Genomic DNA, 14,574 nt, shown 5'->3' on the forward strand with positions numbered 1-14,574 from the left:
AAGCACAAGCAACTGTACAGCACACAAATGATGGCATGATCCCATGTTCTGCCCCGTGCCACATGCGAAGTACGTGAGCAGAGGAACAGCCAAGGGTATCGCTCTGACATGCGCTGGCAGGCCATGTCAAGACAACACAGGCTTTAGCATGTATCAGCAGACATAGGTATGGTCCTCTTGTGACCAAAGTTTACCTGTTGAATCTATGAATATCAGCCCACACTGATCTTTAATACACGGTTACTCAGCGCAGCCATGGGCTCAGCTACACAGGCAAGAGTGCTACCATTCTATAGTCCTACCTGCACTTTTGTTTAAGAAGGAACTATCTCTACTGAAAGATGTAAATGGAGTACAGCCTGCAGAAAGGTGGACCTATCGCTTACTAGCTGCCAACTTTCAAAGAAAACAGTAATTATCTACAACCTTGTCTTCAAGGTTTGAAGACAGAGATAAATTGACAAATTACCTGGTAATTATTTTGGTTTTGTGACAGCCTCAGTTGACTTGAAGATGTAAAATGAGGAGAAAAGGTACTTCTCGATGGATTAGCACTGTTATATAAAGTACTGGATGTTGTGTGTAATGAGGTCCGTGCAGGCAAGTGGTAGTCTCTGTTATGATACAGAATATTGTCAGGCACGTCCCTGGCATTCACCATCTGTGAACTACAGCTCACATTTCTTCCTGGCCCAGACAAGGCTGCACTTTGGTTCTCTACTCGAACAGAACTGCTGCTTTCACAGTATCTTGAATAGCTTTGTATTTGTGCTCCCATGGATGCTAGTTCTTCTTCTCTGGCATATTCATCATCCACGTCTCCGGTTTCCATCGCGATGGACAGACAGCTGCCTTCCACCGTGCAATGCTTCTGCGTTGCGCTTCCTCCCACAATTCTTTGAGGTTGATCTGTAACCGCCAGAGAAAACACTTCACGGATTTCCAGGTTTTGCGTGCTACAAGAAGGGTCCCTGGTATTAGCCCTTTGTCCAGGGGGCACATGTGATGCAAGAGCAGCATGTTCTGGTTTTTGTAACCTTTGACATCCCACAGGTTCAGCTTTACAGGGCCTGTGGCATATCATGGGTTTCTGAGGTAACACCAACTCTGCGGTCTGGACTGATGAACCACCGTAGCTTTTTTTAGTGTGAGTATATATGGAGTTCGCAGAATTCAGTACACTTGTTTGCCTAGATAAAATAATAGTCTTTTCCCCTACTAATAGGGAAGCATTTTTACAGTGTGGTACTTGTCGTCCTATAGGGATGTGCTGCTGCTGAAACTCTGTATCGCTTTTTCCTGGTAGTCGTGGAATAGCGGTTTTATGTATTTCAGTCATTGAAGCATTTGTCTGTTTGGTGGATCCTTGCCTACCAGATGAACTAGCAGGACTGTATATACCAGTAACTATTACATCATTATTAGAAGAGGTCCAAGAAGACTGCTGACTTTGGGATCGAGCAATATTTACCACATTTCTAACTGCTGCTTCTGGAGGTACTGAGGGAGTAGTAAGGACAGTCCCTGGGGGAGTGCCTCCAGATTCTACAGCACTCTTGCTGCTCATCTTCCTTCGCTTATTGCCAACCCACGTCTGCAAACAACAACGACAACAAACACAAAACAAAGCATTAAATAAGTAGAAAAATTAGGCAATTCCATTTTTAAGCAGATCTGATGAAATGTTAAGTGTTCAAGTTGATATCTAAGTTTACAAATATGTAGATCATTTAATGATTATGCAGCATCTAACAATACAGGGTGGAAATCCATGCCTCTCATGCTTGGGATTCATACACTAATACACAGGAGAACCCCAGTCTCAATTCCAAAACCCTGGGTTCTCAAAAATCCTGAGGCTGCATCATGACTCCTCTCCCAAAGTTACCCTTACGATTTATTTCATTGACACTGCTGCAGTTAATTCCCCAAAATTTATGTTTTTAATATTTAGCACCTTGGGATGCAGAGCCATCACTGAAGTATGTAGCTAAACTTTTATAACCAAGTAACTGAGGGATACGACCTTTAAAACTGCCTTGAACAGAAACAGCCAATTCTTGAACTTAGATGAGAGGAAGAAAAAGAAGAACTCTTTCTGTTAGACAGCTACAAAACAATTCTGTGAAGTATTTAGACCTACAGACTAATTCCACCTCTGCCACCTGCACAGATCAAGATCTGTTGTCAAAACCTGTTTTTGAAAGACACTGAGAGACAAGATGAGGACTACCGGGATTAGATTCCAATAGAAATTTCCTATTATGGGCATCTCCAAAAGCGACAATGACAGTATATGGTTTTGTGTAAGAGGTAGTAGAGGAAAAAACATTTGAAAAATGCAGGTACTATGGCAGTTGTGCACAGGCTAAAATGTACTGCTGTTCTAAAAACACAGGAAAGCCTGTTCTGTAACTAACACATTAAGATACAGCTAAAAGAACTGAAGGGGAAACATTAACTTCAGTATTTCAAGATAAAGAGAGTTAACCTGGTGGAAGCGTCAGTTCTAACACTGGAAGTTTAAGCACCACCTAACTATTCCTGGCAATTTTCATGATCAGGGATACAAGACTTGCTCAATTCTTTCACCACAGTATGTCCAACCTGAATGTGAGGACACAAGCAAGCAGCATACAAGTGCCAAAGAATGAAAAATAAGCTTTTGCATCTGCTTCTGCTGGCTATGAAAAGGATCAGATACGCATATAGAGATAGAGTGAAACAGTTTTCTGCACCACTCTGGATATCATCTGCTGCACACCTAAACCCAAACCAAAGCAAGATCTCAACATTCAGCAACCCAAACCAGTTGATTTAACCAACAGACTCCCTCACCCCATAACAAGCAAACTGCACTGAGTACCTGACTTGGGTTTCCATCTCATCACATGAAAGCAGGAAAGCTTTCTTCACATACCGATACCTGCTAAGGAAGTAAACTCATTTTGCTACCGGAAAATATGCATCCCTGCCATACAGAGGTATGCGGAAGTCTCCATTCCATTCTACCCATTTTTGTTGTCAAATTTTACAAAATGCCTAATTTGAGGCATGATTTGTTGCATGGGGTAAAATCTCAGTTACTAACAATAAAATGTTCCTTCTCAAAAGAAAGTTTAAATGCAGAAGTTATAGCCACAGATATCAAGTTACTGTCCTTTATTGCATAAAACAAATTTAGAAGATCAAATTTATTTTTTTGTAATTTCTGCTCAGTCAGTAAACTTTCAAGATCGGAATTATAATTAAATACAGACACTGCAAACTTTGGACCAGGAAAAGAGATTTCATCCCTAACTTTTCCAACTGTATAGAACTAAACTGTTTCCTCACAGTTTCCCTGAGAAGAAATACATTCAAAGAAATGCAAATAACTTACTAGCACTACTGTTCACTTGGGATTAAAGTACAGTTTCACGAGACAGCACAAGTCAGATGTGCCACTGCTGAAAGAGTCCCATTCTCCTGACCATGTCCCCAGCTTCTTACTCCCACTGTTTATCCAAAAGCACCCACCTGAAGCACCAGTGAGTGCAATTACCCCAAAAGGCATAAAACTGAACTGGAAAAAAACCAAACAAAGCACACCACCAAAAAACCAACAAAAGTTTTGGTAAGGTCAGCAAATTTAGCTGGGTTAATCTGAAATTGAGTAAGTGTGAGAGATGATCAGCACAGGAAGAAAGACAGGAGAGAAAGAATTGCACAGCTGGGAGAAAAGAAAGAGTACAAAACCTCCCATTTTTAGCACTGTGAGAAATTACCACTGAGAAGAATTATGTGAAACTATACTCTAAGACTGAAAAGGAAGCTCCACACTGTTACTAGCCTGATGGTCATGGTATTAATTTGGGATGTGACAGAGGAGTCATCAGGGACAAAATATCCTAAGAAAAGGGACACGATTCTTTCTTTCAATCAAGTTCCGCAACTACTAAGTTTTGGGAGCACTTTCACTAACACTGGAAGCATTACTGAAATTCTTAACTATTATTTAGGAGGAAGAGAATCTCCCAGAAGAGATGATACATCAAATACCCAGCTGTTAAGAAAATTACCAGGAATTTAAGAGACCCTGATTTCACATTCCCAGTTTGAATCGAGCAGAGCTGGCACATCAGACTGTCCCACAGTCCAGATACACACCAGAGGGGGACCATCAGTGGTGCCTGGCCATTAGTTTTGACCAGAAGGTCCATCCCAAATCTGAAAAGAAAGTGTCCTCAGGAAATCTTTCAAGAGGTGTAAAAGAATAATGAAGCTGTAACTCTTCGGATATCTGCTGTTGTACTACGGGGAGAACCCCACACCACCTCCCTGATCACTGTTCCCAGCGCCCAGTGATGCTGTGAAAATCAGACTTGCAGAACTGCACTTTATCAAGTCACATTGCTCATATTTCACGTAAAGACAAAAAGCAACCTGCAGAAGTATGCTAATATTGGCGAATAAAACCAGGCCACTCAAACCTGACGTAGCTAGAATACATCTCCATTAAATGTGAAGAGGGCCAGGGCTTTTTCCCCAGGAGTAACCCTACCACATTTCCTAATTTTGAAAGGGAGAACATATTTTTATTCATTGCAGTAATACAATCTGTAGAGGTTTACATCAAATCATAAATAGGACTTCTCTTTTTTTTCCAACCCAGCTCAAGACAGGAAAGACTGCATGTAGTTCTATGGGACAAGGCTATAGAAATCCTGATTCAGGGACAGAATATATTCACAGAGTTACGACATTTGAATTATAACAGTTATATTTAGGGAATTCATGTTCCTATTATAGTCATATCTGCAAGTGCCAGCTGCAACCCAAGTATCATTTTGTAAAGAAGTACTAATCTCTGTCCAAGAGTTTGGGGGGTGGGGGGAATAAAAAAGATATTTAGGGGGATTAGGAAAGGCAGAAAGGAGGGGTGTAATGAAGAGAAAGGTAAGATCATGCAAAAATACGTCAAATGCAGGACAAATGCTTGGTGTGTTCCCACTGCACTTCACAAGTAGGAAGAAAGTTTAAGTATTGCAAATAAGCGTTCAGAACCGAAAAAGGCCATGATACATTATTACACCAAGAGAAACAGAGAAGGAAAGCGAAATATGGAAAGTGAATGAGGACTGCAAGTAGAGGAGAGACTGGCTGCCTTCTCTAGATCCTTCAATCAGAATAAAAATAGAAAAACAGGCCCTGACTGCATCATCAGCATCCAGACTCCTGTTACAACTCTTTGTCTGAGTTTCTGGCTGACTTTCAGAACTTCCCACCACCCAGAGCTGAGAAAGTAAGTTAATATTTCCAGAGTATTCCGAGGGAAGGGAATCCAGGTAAGAGTTAGGTAGCAGGAGCGGTTGTTATTGTCAATATACCACTCGTACACCACTTAAAAAAAACTAGACCGGTCTCACTTCTTCCTCTTCAGTGCTCAGTGTTACAGCAGCTCCTGCTAGCTCCACTACCATTGTTATTTTTTCAGCTAATGCTTCATGATTTCTATTTCTGCTCTGAGACAACAGCCATTTTGTTGTCTAGTGTTTCACAAAGGGATTATTATTTCCCTTCCCATGGAATTCATAGACTCTGGAAGAGCTCCTGTTAGCACTAGTGACATTCTTCTTTTATAAGAAAAGAATGTTCTCACTCTAAATAACCATGAGGCACCACAATATTTATGATTGTGACATGGAATGCAAGTGTGACAGAGTGTGTTAAAAGAAATACTTCCATAATTATTCCCCCAAATACATTAGGTTATAGAAACTTGTTAAATTTAAGAATAGTTTCCTAATAACATGACCTTTCTTTGATACAATACATTGCACAAGGTTTCTATAGGGCAAACTAATTTTCAGTTTAATAGATAAAAACAAAACCAAAACCCAAACCAAAACACCATCAACAAAAGACAAACAACCACCAAAAAAAACCCCAAAACAAACAAACAAAAAATCACTCTCTGTGCAATTCAGGCCCTGCTAAATACAGCAATCATATGAAGACATTTCAGCGAAAACAAACTATAAACAGGCTCACTGGATAAAAATGAACATGTCATACACGCATACTGAAGTCTGATTTCAGACAAGTATGAAGTTAGAGACTCCAGTTCTCTACTGATATCTTATGTAAAGAAATGAATGTGTATAACTGTAACATACAAATTTGGAAGGCCTCAGTACTTACCCTGACTACACTGAAGTCCAGTTTAGTTTCTTGTGCACACTGTAATATGAGCTGAAAGCAATTTTTACTTTGATTTGTCATTCCATTTTCATAATAACGCTGTAATATCCTTTGTTGTTCTACAGTAAATACAGAACGCAGATTCATCTAAAAATAAAAAAAGATACTCTGAAAGTTGGAATAAAAACTGTTATACTTGCAGAATGCACAGGCTCTCATTTATGCTTGTTGTGACAATGCTAAGTGTTGACATGTTTTCTTTACAGAGTGCTTTACCAACACTTTTACTTACTTTCCAAAAACACCTGTTACAGTCAGCATTAGCAACTCCTTTGTGATAGACTCAAGGTGAACAGGTGAACTACCTGTTTGGAACAACACCTACAGCCTTTCATAAACAAATAAATATTACATTGTGTTGCTAAGTCCAACAGCCTCTAGTTTCAAAGAAAATGTTTCTCCCTTACAAAAAAAAAAAAAAAAAAAGGCATTAGGCAAAACAGAGTAACAATGTCACCGAAATTGGGAATAAACCTCTTAACACCAATGTAGTATTAAGAAGCAGGCACTCCTTTATCGCAGCGCTGGGGGCATGGGGCATGGCTCCACCTATCAGTCACCTTAGCATCACATTGCAACAGTTTTTATACACTTTTTCTGTCCAGTCATTGTTACATAAGTTCTTTTACGTAAAAATGCGTAATATGTTCGCTCTTAAATTTAACCTTTACAATGACTGGTTTCATTAGTTATATAACCTTATCAATATTCTTACTCTAAAACAATCATCAGTCAGTTCTACTTAACTCTACTAATTAAGATCCTTGATATTCAAATCAATATAGGAAGGGTAAGGGATTTCCAAGCAACATAACTGGTGTCCATGAGGGCCTCCTTAGTCATTTAAAACAAAACATTGAAAACTCCAGTAACTACCCGGTGAGATTTCTATGGTTGCCTATTTCAAACATAACAATCCTACGGTTACCTATTTCAAACTTAACAATCCTAGCATACACATTATGCTTTAAAATTTTCTACTTCTTAATCAAACCTAACTCTTCTATATGATCAAATCTTGATTATTTTATCAGAGTACTTCCAACAGTCTCAAAGCAAAAGTTTCTCCCTTAAAAAAACAAAAGGCATTAGGCAAAACAGTGTAACACCAGCAGCTCTAACAACATTGGCAGGTCTGTTTCCTCTCCCCTACCAAGAAAAGAGACAAAAGCGGATATAAAATAAAGGTGACTCTTTGGCACAAGTAAAGTTTCCACCATCTCCAACTTCAGCAAATCCTACACTCCATTATGGCTGGTCATGCTACTCCTGCTGCTGCGTCAGCACCGGCACTTCCCAGCTGCAAAGTCAGAAAGATCAAGGACCAGAACTGAAGACCAGCTCAGGGGGAAAAAAAAAAAAAAAAACAACAAACAAACAAAAAACCCAAACCAAAACAAAAAAACCCACACATAAAACCGAACAAAAACAAACAAACAAAAACCAAAAAACCCCCACAAACAAACAAAAAAACACAACAAAAAAAACCCCACAGAAAGAAGGACTTTAGGCAGTTCTGGTCCAGCCCACCGCAATGCTAACGCTCCACTATGAACACGAAGGAGGGCCCACCCAAATCACAGCCTGGGTTTAGAAAGGTTCAAGCTACTGTGAAACTGTACCCTGAGGCTATAAATCAGGCTTTTTAAGAATACTGATGGGTTGTTTTACAGGGATATAAGCCAATGCTGGCTACAGGACCTCAGGATGCGTTCTTGCCCCTTTGCTTCGTCCGAAGCAGTGCTGAGTTTTTCAGCACGCTCAACCAGAATGAAGAGACCTACGCTCCTCCCAGGCTAAGAGCAACTCTTCAGGGCTCGTTTCCAGCCTGCTGAGCCAGCTCAGCATTGGGTCCCCCCACGGGAGAGCTTCGCTTTGTGGGGACAGGGCAGACAGGGACTGGGCAGCCCACGCTGGCGCAGCCGCTCCGCTGTGGTCCAGGCAGCTGGGCACCCCAGGGCTGTGAGCCGGCCCTCAGGCCCACGCGTTCCTGATCCTGTGGCCTGCATGGCGAGCAGCATGGCCCCATGGCCTGCCATCAGACATCAGCATCCCCACCAGAGCTATACTGGGCCATGGCAAGGGCAGGAGGTGGCCAGGGACGAGGCAGCCTCTTCAGCAGTGGTTTGATGAACACTTTAAACCAGACATGGCTTTGTTACACATGAAATTTCGTGCCCTAGCTTGGAAAAGGCAAACAGCCGAATATTAGCAAGTACAGAACAGACTCCCTAACAGGAAACTCAAGTTTTACATTCTTGTTATATGGTCCGTACAGGTAAAGACTATAACCCTCTGGTTCTATGTAAGAAACGAAGAGCCCCATCATCACAGGATTTCCAGAACGAGGCCTTTATTTTATCCCAAAGAGGAGGCCACCAGCTGAGACAGGAACAACCTGCATCTGACTTCGTGTCTCGCAAAGCAAAAAAGTCACTAGCCACAAGTTATTTTTAATACTTTCAGTACATGGGTCAAAATAATGCAGAACACACTAAAGAAACTGTACCATCACCTTGCGGGAAAATAAAGAGGATGAGGGAACCTTTAGTACCTAACAAGCTTTTAGTTACTGTTTTTGGAAGTTTTGGATGGAAAGGAGGAGAGTAGCAATATACTTAATCTTTGCACAAGAACTGCTTCTAATTCAGAGCAAATAAAATTATTAAGGGTTCAAAAGCATTAGCAGACAACCAACTCCTCTCACATTATTAATCAAGATGATTATACTATGTAATTGTAAGTGATATTCAACAGGCCTCTAAAGAAAAAGATTAGTATCTAGAATTTGGAGTAAAATGCTTGTAGGCCAAAGCTTTGACTTCAGAGTTTACTTTCCTGTATGTGTCAACAGATAATAGAAAAATCACTAACTAACAATTTGTAAAAAATGGTTTTCTTTTCAATAATACTTCAAACAGAAGATGAATTTTCAATCATATTTTTTTCTCTGTTCCCAATTTTTATTTACCCTCTTAACCTAGTGCCTTATCAAATGCAGGACTACCACCTGCATTACAAGTCCGGTTTTGCCCGAGTTACGCCTCCCCCAGAACATGTATTGAGTCAGTCAGAGCCAGGCAAAGGAGATTCTTGCTCTGAATACTCTGCTGTTTAAAGAAATTTATAGCAAGTAACAGAGGAGACAATTATTAGCCCATTAACAAATCAATGAAGTTCATAAAAATCTACTTTATAAAATCAAGAACTGTCTTCAGAACTCCCATGTGGATATGTACGATGATGCAGCCACTAACCGATTTATATTACTTTTAAAGACTATGTAAGAGTTAATTTTGCGATTCTTTTTCCTCCTGCACGACTGGGAGGACCCAGCTTACACTTCTGTGTCTACTGCTCTTTCAGTACCAATGATCCTGTTTTATTTAGTTCAGTTCCCGCAAATGACCTCATCTGAAATAGTTATGAGCCTTCTATCTTTCCAGATCCAGATGAAGTCTGTCATCCAATAGCTCCAGTATTTCTATACAGAGGCTCATCAAAAAGAAGCATGCTCTCCAAATAGTTCATCAGTTGCGATGAAGACTCCTTCAACTGCAAAATAAATTTTTAGAATCAGACCTGATGACCTGCAAGCGAAGACGTGCATCAGCTATCTGTATCCAAAGTCACTTCTGTGTTAAAATACTTTGATTGTTGTACTTGACATCTGTAGTCTAGCTAAAGGACAGGGTGGAGCATTTTGATGAGATCTCTTGATCTTCAGATAAACCTATGTGCATTGCATGACAGACTTTGCCTAGCTAAGCTCAAGAGAGGTCATGGTCTGGTTTAATAAACAACTCATTTTTGCAGTTTATTTTAGTCACTTGTAAACTACACCTGCCAACCAAATCACTGGTAAGATTCCTTAGTAAGGTCTGCCTTGAATCCAGCCAAGTACAGCTCAGAGGATCTGTGCAGAGGCCATCAGAAACTGACTTAAATAAATAGATTGCAGGACCCTACAAACACAGAGTTAGGGAAGCTGAGGCATAACTGGAGTTTACATTCCAGTATCTAAACTTTCAAACAAGCAGGTGAGAATTTATTAATGCTTTTTGTGTTTTAAATATACTGAACCCTACATCAACAGACAGTTCTGTACCATTTCCCACTGCTCCACCTATCCACACACATATTTACCAAAACTACAGAAGGGACATTAAAATATTCTTAAAATATCATTAGCTATCTTGCTACGTAAATCAATCTTATTCTGCTCTGCCGATTAATTTATCCAATTTTTTTTTTCTAAAACTGCCTTTTACCAGAGGCCACAGAAATTTAGGGGTAAATTGCAGAGTAAACCAGAGCACATATATAACATTCAGCAGGGGTATGCAGGCAGCTACATGTGCCCAACAGAAAACTTGGTTCAAATTCTCCTCAAAATACTAAACTCAAAGGAAACTAACCAAACCACTGGATCCACAGGTCCACTACAACAAGCCATTCTATTACATCCCATAATATTTTGAACTACGCTACAGTTGCCTGGTACAACATGGTTATTAATAAGTAGGCGTTAAGCTCCAGACAGCACAGAAGCGATAGCTCACCTCAACATACAGCACTAATGCCTAGAATAGAGCCCCAATAAACCGGTCCAGCCTCCAGGAAGTTGCAGGACGGCTTTTGCTATTTGGGTTGCAGATGTAGCACGACCTCACAAGACACGGGCTTTGGTCATAGCTGGGCAGGAAATATGACTTCACATGAAGATCTTAGATTACACAGAACAAGAGCGAGGCAATTAAGAATCATAGTTTCTTTGCTTTCTAACTGCCTACACAACAATTTCCAACTAGGCACATAAGATCACAAGATTACTATTAGTAGCAGAAGTAGCAGTAATAACGTCCAAGCATTCAGTCTCAATATTGTAGGACAAAACAGTAAGCGGCATACTGATTTCACACTAGTGTGTAGGACATTTGGCAATATTCCTTCTCTTGCAGGTTAAAAGCTCACTGATAGTATATCATCTGTAAAGTCCAGATGGAAATCGTTCACTATCAGCAGTTCTTAAGTGCTTATTTAGAGTATCTAAACCAGTACCCTGTGCTGAATAAACCAATTACTGAATGTTTGGAAGCTCCATTAGAAAGCCACAAAGTCCAAAGCCATCACATTAATCCATGAAGTGCTGCCTCTGCATATCCCATCTTCACAGGCAGTAAGTTTTGCTCATTTTCCATACCTGTCATACCTAGCAACTTACCTACATTAAGTACCTTGAGCATTCAAACATCTATGAGACCACAATGTTACTGTCTCTGAGACAAATTAATACAGGGTATATTCATCAAAGGATTACATTGATATTTTTCTTGTTGTTGAGAAGTATTACCTGTTTAGCATCCGTTTTCATAGTTCTACAGAACAAGATATTAATTCTTACATTTTCTTTGACATGGGAAATAACTTACAAAGTGCTGACATTACTAAGCACTAAGGTAGCCACATCAGCGTCAAGGGAATCAGTACGTCATACGCCTTCAGAATGGACTCAGTGTTATTCAAAACAATCTCAGCAACTTCAAAGGAAATTATCTCCTTTTCCCAATTTGTGTACCTACGAAGCACTGCAGTTTCTTCAGGTTTTCTCACCTTTATCTTGAGCCTCAGACTCCAAGTTAGAAATCCACATGGATTTTTATTATAATTTCATTTTGATCTTGACTTGCCAAACTTGGAAAACATGCATTTGAGCTTTTGGGAAGGAAGGTGTCCAGTTGGTTAGCAACACACTGGCACTGAAAAGAGAGGTTGTTACAGAAAAGAACTCCATGAAATTTAATAAAATTCAGGCAAAGCATTATGCAAACTGAAATTCCATGAATGCAAGTTATATTTTCCCTTCAAAAGATAGAGGTGGCAAAGCAGTATTTTTAAGGATTCAACATCTGCCTGCTCTGCTCATAAAATAAAGAAGCCTTGGCCAAGTATGTTCTCTACGCTGTCACATAGACAGCAACAATCTACAACAAATGAAAAAGCAGTTTCCTGTAAGTACTTCGTTCACGCCTGCTATGTGTCCTAGGCCAACTAACATCATTCAACTTTCCACTTTGGTGGCCTCCCACTCCTCAACCTTTTGCAAACCCATCAATATAAAGATGTCATTCTTCATTTCCTTTCTAAACTGAATACTAATTAAAAAAATTTATCATAGCAGCAGCAGAACCCCTTCATTAGATGTAGTGGTTCGTGAGACATAAATGTAGTCCAAGTGCTAAGCCAGGCACTGGGGATACGCGAGGGATCTAAGGCTGGTAAGTGATAAGAACAAAGATGGGAACTCTACAGACTCCGGTTTCTCCAAGACTGCTGAGTATGAGCCTCACGAAGGACAATCCTGCTAACAGACTGCGACCTGTCACGCTGGCTCCTCGCCAGATGAGATTTAATGTTATTCCTACAGTTGAACTTCTTTAGCTGCTTGAGCAACTTTTTCCACAGTATCCATCTTCCTTCCCCTTCTGTGGCAAAAGCGAGCACGAGCAGAGAGGGGAGAGCATGGAAGAACTGAAGCTGAGTTTGCTTCTGTAGTAGTAGTGCATTTGCTTCATGAGGCAGGTACTTAATGTAACAATTATCCCACACGGGTTGCTGCAAAAGCCTAGTCCTTCCACTCTAGTTACTTTATTTAACATCCAAAATCAAGAATCTCTCCAGGGAGACCTGGTGAAGCCCAGAGATGTATTTTTAGAAACTAATGAAAACAAGTTGGTGTCAAGGAGCACCACAAAAGAAAGAACAGCAATAAGAAAATGGGAATAATCCTGTATCAATGATCCCCTGGTTAGGAAAAAGCCAAAGTATTCAAGAATTACTTAGCTGTTCTGCAATGACTACTTGAAAGATCTGGAGGGAAAAAGGAAAAAAAAGTAGCAGCATAAGGAGGAAAAGTACTTCTGTGGTCTAAAGTCTGCCTACAATGTAGAGCATTATAGTCTTAGTGTCAAAAAGTCTCTAAATGTTAAGATTGCCAAACCAAGTAAACTTACTTACAAGGTAAGTCTTTATAGAATACTACATTAATACTAATTAATTTAAAAAATAGGAAATAAAAACTTAATGATATTCCTCTTATCTCAAACAGTAACAGAAAGTAGTCTTGGATGTGAAATTATAATTAATAAAAAAAAAATTCAGTCAGAGTACAAGCCACCACAAAGTAACTAAGCGTAAAAATCTTTATGGTATAAAACACCATAAAACTGTCAGGGATTAACATAGTGATGAAAGGGAACAAGCAGTTTCTGAGAGCATTTTTATTTTTTCAACCTCAGTACCAAACAAGCATTTGTTTGGAGAAAAGTCATCTTGTAAAAGCCTGTAAGCCTACTGCTGTTTTAGTCCGTCCATCCATAACAGGTACAACAAGAAAATCAGCATGCTTCTCCATTTCTTTCTTTTTTTCTTTCCCTCCGCAGATCTCCAGTGGTACAAAATAACAAGAATTGGTGCCAATATAAATCTGAGACAAAACTGCAACTATAATAAGAAAGCTACTATATACATAAATAAAACAGGAGTAACACTACTACTACAGCTTTAGAAACCTGAACTGTACCAGCAACACCTAATTCACTTTCCATGTCCGCCAAAAGTTCACAATTTTTTGCACACCCCAAACAGAAAGAAAACAGTCAACCAGCCAACCCTCCCAATTTACACACCACGTGTGGAGAAACTGGATGTACATCAAGCAACAATGCTTAATAATCTGAATTTGTAGGTTACTGCCTCTTTCCCACACAGGCCAAAATACTTACAACTGCTACACAACACAACTGTAAGCGCAGTAGATTATGCTTACGGTTGGCCAAGTGTAATATACAGACCAGATCGTAAAACTACTTTTAAATATCCATGACTCGCAGCACAGTTGCTTCCCTCTCCACTAAGTACAGTGTTTGTAATACCGTATTACAGTTCTAGCTATAAATTTCAGCCCTTTATTAGGAACAAATTAGGCAGCCCTCAGTAACTTAATAACATAATAACCTATGATCACAACTCCACAAGTTTATGCAGCCCATCCCACTTTATTCACACAAATCAGACTTCTGACTTCAACTGGATTAGACACATTTTAAATTAAGCATGTGCACAAGCGTTTGGAAGACCTATGTCAGATAAAAAGGAAAAGAATACTGAAATGCAGTTTTACTCTGAAGATGAGAGCTGCTTCAAGACTCTAGTTTGGAGGATACAGAACTACTGTTGGTTAGTTGCATTCAATCTTATCTATAATATCAGAAATGCTAGGCTAACAGAATGCAGGGGGACAGGGCTGGGAACTCCCTGTTATTTCCCAGG

At 39.8% G+C, this 14,574-nt stretch overlaps 1 protein-coding gene across 1 annotated transcript; it reads right to left on the reverse strand.

The window, feature by feature from the left end:
• Positions 1–469: 469 nt before the first annotated feature.
• HDX (highly divergent homeobox) lies at positions 470–11,996 on the reverse strand (the record flags this gene model as incomplete). The annotated part of the gene is made up of 3 exons (XM_009695987.1): positions 11,857–11,996; positions 6,184–6,330; positions 470–1,594 (listed from the first exon to the last, which is right to left on the reverse strand). Coding segments are annotated over exons 2-3 (1,272 nt in total), but the record flags the coding sequence as incomplete, so codon positions are not given.
• Between the last annotated feature and the right edge of the window lie 2,578 nt (positions 11,997–14,574).

Source organism: Cariama cristata, unplaced genomic scaffold (genome assembly GCF_000690535.1).
Source record: "Cariama cristata isolate BGI_N322 unplaced genomic scaffold, ASM69053v1 scaffold4800, whole genome shotgun sequence".
Lineage (NCBI taxonomy): Eukaryota > Metazoa > Chordata > Aves > Cariamiformes > Cariamidae > Cariama > Cariama cristata.